The sequence below is a fragment of the Vanessa cardui genome, chromosome W (assembly GCF_905220365.1).
Source record: "Vanessa cardui chromosome W, ilVanCard2.1, whole genome shotgun sequence".
Lineage (NCBI taxonomy): Eukaryota > Metazoa > Arthropoda > Insecta > Lepidoptera > Nymphalidae > Vanessa > Vanessa cardui.
Window position 1 is genome coordinate 13,651,126 of NC_061153.1, and position 8,290 is coordinate 13,659,415.

The following is an 8,290-nucleotide window of genomic DNA, read 5'->3' on the forward strand; positions in this document are numbered from 1 at the left end:
CCAGCGCCGGCTACCGAGGGAGAGAGTGCGATGATCACATGATGGCCAGGCTCCATCGCATTCTCCAGGCGAATACCAACTACTGCAAAGCGGCCCAGGACTTGCTGGTCCAAACCTTTGCCGAGTGGTTGGTTGACGTGGCGATTGTCGCCGAGCCTTACTCAGTCCCACGCTCGGTGGCGTTGGTTGCGCGGTCTTCCACAGACTCCCCTCCCATCTCGCTAATAGAGAAGGGGCCGGGATATGCGGCCGCCGCGTGGGGGGACATAGCTCTCATTGGGGTGTATTTCTCCCCCAACCGTCCCCTGGTGGACTTTGAGAGTTTTCTCGGAGTCCTCGCTATGGTGGCCTGCAGAGCGGAGCAACGCCGGGTCCTGGTGGTGGGCGACTTCAACGCCAAGTCAGTGGTCTGGGGTAACCGATCCACTGACGCGAGGGGCCGCGAGGTGGAGTCGTGGTCGGTGGTGTCGGGCCTGTCCCTTCTGAATAGAGGGATAGTGCACACCTGCGTTCGGCGGGAGGGGGGCTCGATCGTGGACCTCGCCTTTGCCGCTCCTTCTCTGGCGACCCATGTTGTGGACTGGCGGGTGGAGCTGGTGGAGACTCTCTCGGACCACCGATATGTGCGGTTCGACGTCTCCATCCAGGGCTCCCGTGGGGCCCGTACTGGGGGCCAATCACCTTTCCCGCGATGGGCGCTCACCCGCTTGGACCAGGAGGCCGCAGGAGAGGCGGCCTTCGTTCAGGATTGGCTCACGCCGCCTGTCGACATCCGTGGTGTCGATGCCGCGGCGGCCCAGCTGAGGGACTCCTTGACCGAGGTGTGCAATTCCAGCATGCCTCGGTCTCCCCCTCGACGAGCCGTGTACTGGTGGTCCGAGGAGTTGGCGACTCTCCGGGCCGCCTGCGTGGCGGCCAGGAGAAAGTACACCAGGAGCCGGCGGCGGCGTCCTCGCGATCTCGCCAACGAAGACCGCCTCTACGCATCATACGTAGAGGCGAAGTCCGTCTTTAAGGCGAAACTCGCCGCCGCCCCAGACCGCGCGAGGTCGGAGATGTTGGAGGATCTCGACAACGATCCTTTCGGGAGGCCGTACAAGGCGGCGCGGAACAAGCTGCGGCCGTATGGTCCCCCAGTTGCCGAGACTCTCGAGCCGACTCTGCTGGACGGGGTGATAGTCCTTGTTCCCCCCCCGGGACGGTTTCACCCCTCCGGCAATGAGCCCCCCGCGCGATACGGCTCCGACGGTGGAGGAGGTCCCCCCAGTTACGGAGGAAGAGCTGGAGGAAGCGGTCCTCTGCCTCCGCAGAAAGAAGACGGCCCCAGGACCGGACGGCGTCCCCGCAAAGGTGGTGGCCATCGCGGCCTCGCAGATGGGAGCCAGGTTCCGGGACCTTTTCGGAGCGTGTCTGGCGTCCGAGAGGTTCCCGAAACCGTGGAAGGAGGGCCAATTGTGCCTCCTACGGAAGGAAGGGCGGCCGGTGGACTCCCCCTCGGCATACCGACCCATCGTCTTGCTTGATGAGGTCGGTAAGATGTTCGAGAGGATACTCGCCGCCCGCCTCAAGAGGCATCTCCGGGGGATTGGCCCAGACCTGTCGGACGCTCAGTTCGGCTTTCGGGCTGAGCGTTCGACGGTCGACGCCCTGTCCCGTCTGAGAGGGCAGGTGAGAGAGGCGATGGAGGCGGGGGACGGGCTTTTGGCTGTGTCTTTTGACATAGCCAACGCTTTCAACTCTGTCCCCCACCCCACCATCCTGGAGGCCCTCCGTTTCCACGGAGTGCCCCCATATTTGCGGGGCCTCGTGGCCGACTACCTCAAGGACCGTTCGGTCCTCGTCGTCGACAAGACGGGCCGCCTACGGCGGTATGGCGTCTAGTCCGGTGTGCCACAGGGTTCCGTCCTAGGACCGCTCCTGTGGAACATCGGGTTCGACTGGCTCCTGAGAGGACGCCTCCCCCGAGGCACGTCGGTCATTTGCTATGCAGATGACACTCTTCTGACTGCTCGGGGGAGAAACTTCGAGGAGTCGGCCAGCCTGGCCTCGGCGGGAGGAGGCCATGGCGGGAGGTCAGAGTCATGGATCTGGACGACTCGGTGTCGTCGGAGGAGGTGGTGGCAGCTGTGGCCAGTGAAGGAGGATGCTCCGAAGGGGCGATCAGGCCGGGCGTGGTAGTTCGGTCTGCCAATGGCTGCAGATCGCTCTGGCTCAGCTGCCCTGTCGTAGCGGCCAAGAAGTTGATGGCGACTGGTAGGGTCAAGGTGGGGTGGATTTCGGCGCGAGTGCTTTTGCTCGAGCCGAGGCCACTCCGCTGCTACAAGTGCCTAGAAGGAGGACATATGGGGGCCGTTTGTGACAGGGGTGTGGACCGCAGCCGTTTGTGCTTCCGCTGCGGTCAGCCCGACCACAAGGCCCGCGAATGCACCGCCGCTGAAGCGAACTGCATCCTGTGCTCAGCGGCCGGTAAAACTGCGACGCACGTCTTGGGCAGTAAGGCGTGCCAGGGCGGCAAAGGTCGCCCTGTCAAAAGAACGGGAGGTGCGGTGACGAAAGGGCCGTTCACCGTGTCCCAAAGGACTGAGGTGCCCATGGAGACCGCACAGTAATGGCCCTGCGTTGTCTCCAGGCCAATTTAAACCACTCCGCCAGAGCCCAGGACCTTCTAGTCCAGAGCATGGCGGAGTGGCAAATCGGAGTGGCAATCGTGGCGGAGCCCTACGTCGTTCATTTACGGGATGACTGGGTCTCCGACCACGAGGGAGTGATCTCCATCGTCGCTCCCGCTATTCCCGGCGCCCCTGCGATCGATAGGGTTGCCAAAGGCAGAGGGTGCGTGGCCGCCGTTGTCAACGGAACGGCGTTCGTAGCAGTCTACGCCTCTCCTAACCGGAGTCTCGCCGAATTCGAGCAACTTCTCGTTGAGGTCGGGGCTCTGGTCGGGCAGTACTCACCGAGTCCGGTGATCGTTGCGGGGGACTTCAATGCCAAATCCACGGCTTGGGGCTCCCCTGCGACCGATGCCAGAGGAGAGGTGTTAGAGGAGTGGGCCGTGTCATCGGGACTCACGGCGATCAACAGAGGATCGGAGAGCACGTGCGTGCGGCAGCAGGGCGAGTCGATCGTGGACTTAACGTTCGCGTCCATCGCCCTAGCCCGCCGTGTTCGAGATTGGAGGGTGGAGACGGGGGTGGAGACTCTATCGGATCACCGATATATCCGATTTGATGTCTCCGCGGTTCCCGTCGTCCGGCCCGCTGTTGAGCGGTCAGAAGGTCCGCGGTGGAGTCTTGGTCGTCTCGATCGCCAGTTGGCAAAAGAGGCGGCCATCGTGGAGGCCTGGTGCGCCGGTTCCGACCCGGTTGTCCAGGTCGACCGAGAGGCCGACCGACTCGGTGCCGCCCTGTTTCGCATCTGCGATGCGGCGATGCCGAGGGTGAAGCCTCAGACTCCACGTCGCCGAGTCTACTGGTGGCGCCCGGAGCTACGGACGTTGCGGAGGGCGTGTGTTGCGGCCCGCCGCCAATACGCCAGGTCCAGACGGAGGCGGATACGCGATCACGACCTGGAGGAGGCTCTTTACACCTCCTACAGGGAGGCTTGCGTGTCGCTCCGAAAGAAGAAAGAAAGAAAGAAAGAAAGAATTTTTATTTGTAAGCATCGTGTTGATACATCAGTGACATAAACAATACAACAAAAAAAAGAAAAAACAAAAACTTAAAATAACAATACAATTAAATAATATCTAAGAAAGATTTTAAAAAGAGGCATAAATAAATAAAAACAAAATGCTGCCTACATAGCAGTACGATGCCACAAAAAGGGAAATCACTCAGCATTTGCTGTCGTCCTAGGAATATCACACACACAAAAAAAAAAAAGATTAACGATTTAAATTATATAGTTTTTTTTTTTTCTATACTTAAATTAAAATACGATTCGTACTATGTGTGAAATTCGCAAAGACGGCAGCACTGATTTTCAGTGATCACCTTATTTCCGTACGTCAAGTGAACGACATTGACAATAGTCCACTATTATGTCGTGTTAAAATCAAATAAAAAATAAAAGTAAAAACATAACAGAAATCAAAACAAGTCTAGGATAGTATGATGCGCTCAGCCCTCAGGTACCTCGCGGCGGCAGTGGAGGTTGGACGTGTAGCACAATGGATTAAAATTTAAAACTAAATTATATTACGCTGAGATCACAAAGATATTCGATCACCTACGAATTATTTAAGGAGAAAGAAAAAAAATAATTAATAATAATAAGTAAGTAATATATACTAATTTCTGTTTTTCTTTTCTTTTTTTAAATGTGTTTTAATATAATCTAAATCACAATAATATTACTTTTGATTCTTTGCATTTATTGGAGGTATAAATTAATATAGCGAACATATTATTACAGAAGGTCGCAAGCAGGTCGAGACGTGCCGTTTAACAAATATCATAACAATCAAATAGAGGTTGAAATCTATACACTAAATAGTCTAACCAAGTCTGATCAATACTCCATCTTGCCAATGGGCCATGCACTGTAAGGTGAGTAGATTTGATTACATATTAAAAAAAAAAAAAAAAGTTATAAGATTATATTGAATTATCATTTTATAGTTATGACATATACATATATAAAATCTCATCTATACAACTACATACACACACATACCTACATATTATATACACACACACACACACACGAACATGTATATAAATTCATACATATGTATACAATTAAATATAAATCATTATATTATATTTAAATTAACAAAGATAAATAAAATCAATTGCTATGTTTGCTTTTGTTTATCAAGAAGAAATTTTCTGTATTTGTTTCTAAAATTATGAATTATATTTAGGTTCCTCAATGGCGGTGGAAGGTTGTTCCAGCACTTGGTGGCGGCGTATCGAAAACTGCCACGGAAGGCGGCCGTTCTATGGAGAGGCATAAGAAGTAAATATGATTTCGATCTGGTTGCGTATGTGTTCGTATCGTGCGCCCAACGAAGCTTGTTATACAGGTATGGTGGAAGTTTGAACTTGATTACCCCGAATAAGAGCGTCATAAAATGCAGTTGCCTACGGTATTCCATTCTCATAATTCCTGCGTTATTTAAATATTGTGTGACATGCGTACGTGGAGGTATATCGAAGCAATATCTTGCACAAGCATTTTGCACCTTTTGAATTAAATTTTTTGTACGTTGCAATAGTCTTGGGCCCACCACTAGATCGGCGTAATTTAATTTGGATAATACTAATGATTCACATAGGCGGATTCTTACATTTACCTTTAAAAACTTTCTTATTTGGTATAAAACTTTTAGACGACAGTGCTTCTGTAACTCTTTCAATTGGTTCATCTTGAATTTTAACCATAGGTATTTCCCTTGATATCAGTTGTATTTGATTCGCCGTGCCCAGTATTACAAATTTAGACTTTTGTGGATTTAGCGCTAAACAATTTGCTTCTGACCAACCTGCTATGTTTCTTAAATCTTCATTTAGCTTAAGTACAGCATTATGAGTTTCATTAGGTGGAAAAGATATATATATTTGTATGTCGTCAGCGTACATATGGTAACGGCAGTTTTTTATGACCTTTGTTACGTCAGCGCAATATATAATAAATAGTAGAGGACCAAGTATCGATCCTTGGGGTACACCTCTAAGAACTTGCCTACATTGCGATGATTTTATGGTGCCATCTTCATGTTTAAGTTCTACGGTTTGCGTTCTACTACCCAGATAACTGGTGAACCATTGTATAGCTTCTGCGCTAAGTCCGTAGTAGTGTAGTTTAGCTAGTAAAAGAGAGACGTTAATCGTATCAAATGCCCTAGAGTAATCCAACAAAACTAGTATAGTGCCATTACCTTTATCTTGCGCGTTTAATATTTCGTCAACCACATCAATCAGTGCAGTTGCAGTACCGCGACGTTTACGGAATCCTGACTGTCTCATGGGTAATATATTATTGGTCTCAAGAAAATCAGATAGCTGATTATATACTATTTTTTCCAATACTTTGGATAAACATGGCAGGATACTTATTGGCCGTAGATCCTTATTTTCTGAGGGATTATTATTTTTAGGGATAGGCTTAATTATCGCTTTCTGCCATATTATAGGAAATATGCTCTGGGTAATAGACATATTAATTATCGTAGTAATAATTTCTTGAATATGAGGCATAATGAGCAACAACATTTTTAGAGATATTCCATCGGCCCCAACAGCATTTGATTTAATACTACTTATTACTTTATTGACAACTGTACAATCGACAGTTTTGATGTAGAATGTAGCATCACCATAAAGTTGACTGTTAAAGTATGCTATATCAGTTTGAGAAGCCTGAGGCCTGCCTGGTAGTTGGAGAAAGTGATCATTAATACCATCTGGATCATCAAAATGAGCGGGCAAAAGTTTGTCTTTCTTATTATTAATGTTGACATGGCGTTTAATATGTGACCATAAGTATCGCGAATTTTTGTAATTATTATTAATAAATAAAGTAAAATAAACAGTTTTTTCTGTATTTATGGCCGATTCTACTGATTTTTTAAGTTGCTTATAATAGTTAACATGAGCTTCTATCTTCGTACTACGGCATCTAATTTGTGCTTCATTTCTCCGTCTCATCATTAATTTGATGTTATAAGTAACCCATGGATATTGTAATTCTTTGATATATCGCAACTTTATAGGGCTTAATGTGTCAAATACCCACAGGATACTGTCATTAAAAGCTGCAACTGTTTTATTAATGTCTTGATCTGAAATTATGAGTTCCCAGTTAATAAGCGCGGTTAAATAATATTTTAATTGGTCTAAATCTATGTCGTCTAATCGTCTACTATATATTTTTTCCGTTACGGGCTTATCTTTTTCAATATTAAGCTCACACGACAAAAATGCATGATCACTTAAATTGCTTACATAGTCAACCCACACTCGTTCGACGTTGGTATCTGAGCAGATGAGATCGAGGAGGGTTTCGCTGTGACTTGTGAAATGTGTGGGAACGGTAACATATTGCGTCATATTTGTGTATGTGAGAAAGTCTGTAAACATAGTTGTATTTACATTACCTGTATCTAGGAAATTGATATTAAAATCGCCCACCAATAGTATGTGATCATGATATGGCAAAGCGCCATATGTGTCAGTAATGGCATCAATAAAAATTTGCGTACTTAACCAAGGCGGTCTATATGCTGTACCAATGACTAAAACTTTACCCCTAATATTAACACTTAACCACATTTGCTCAATAGTTATGGTCTCTGGGTGTTTAAGGGTCCGAACAGAAATACCCTGTTTTATATAAAAACCGACTCCACCGCCACGGGAACGTATTTCCGCAGGTCGAGGAATGTGACGCAATGAGTATCCTGGAATTCTTGGGGCTCGGGCGTCCTCCCCCTCACGTAGCCAAGTCTCATTTAGTGCCATGATATCGACGTTGTGGCGATCCATTGCATATAAAAACTCATCATGACCAGTACCAAGTGAGCCAGGATTCAGAAAGCCAATTCGTAATTTTTTTGACTTATTCATTTTACGCATGTATATAATATATTAAAAAAACCAAATATGTATATTATACTGGCTAACTGTGAACGATACATGAGTTCCAAAATATACGCTATACTCGTATGAAGTTTACTTTTACATATTACATTCGGCATCTCTCAATAATTGTTACATATATTACTTTTAAAAGCAAATAATATAATTAAATATAATAATAATACATCGTTACAATTACTATTTAGAAGTATGATACTGCCACAAAGTGAAAACTTAATTATATAAAATATAATACATTTTAAATAAATATGAGAAATTAATTTAACCTGCTTGCGAATTAATTTTGTTTTTACATGTATGATATATTCTTTAAATTTATCTAATAAACTAATCTTATATGAGCTCAAAATCAAACGGTATTGTCTCCAAAAAACTTAATTGTGTCGCTCAACGTGCGTATACGACGAGTTTCGGAGTCTCCGCTGCGACGAGCGTAAATGCGTCCTCCTCGTGTCCAGATATATCGCCATCCATCGCGTCGACCTAATTCGCGTGTTTTATAAAATATATGGCGATTCATCGGAGTGAGACGCTCGTTAACATAAAACCGCTTAGGCACCCACTCGACGATTCCCGATGAGTCACAGCCGCGGCGCACGCGCGCGGCTCGTAGCATTTCGTCGCGGACGGCGCGCCGAGCGAGACGCACGACAATTGGCCGCGGCCGAGTTTGGCTGCTGTGATCGGCT

General features: G+C 47.3%; 2 protein-coding genes across 2 annotated transcripts; both read left to right on the top strand.

Annotated features, from left to right (window-relative positions):
- Window positions 1–1,536: 1,536 nt before the first annotated feature.
- Window positions 1,537–1,881, top strand: LOC124542650. The gene has a single exon (XM_047120579.1). It carries the CDS (start codon window positions 1,537–1,539, stop codon window positions 1,879–1,881), a length of 345 nt encoding a protein of 114 aa, XP_046976535.1.
- A 200-nt stretch (window positions 1,882–2,081) lies between these two features.
- On the top strand, window positions 2,082–2,609 carry LOC124542651. The gene has a single exon (XM_047120580.1). It carries the CDS (start codon window positions 2,082–2,084, stop codon window positions 2,607–2,609), a length of 528 nt encoding a protein of 175 aa, XP_046976536.1.
- Window positions 2,610–8,290: the final 5,681 nt, after the last annotated feature.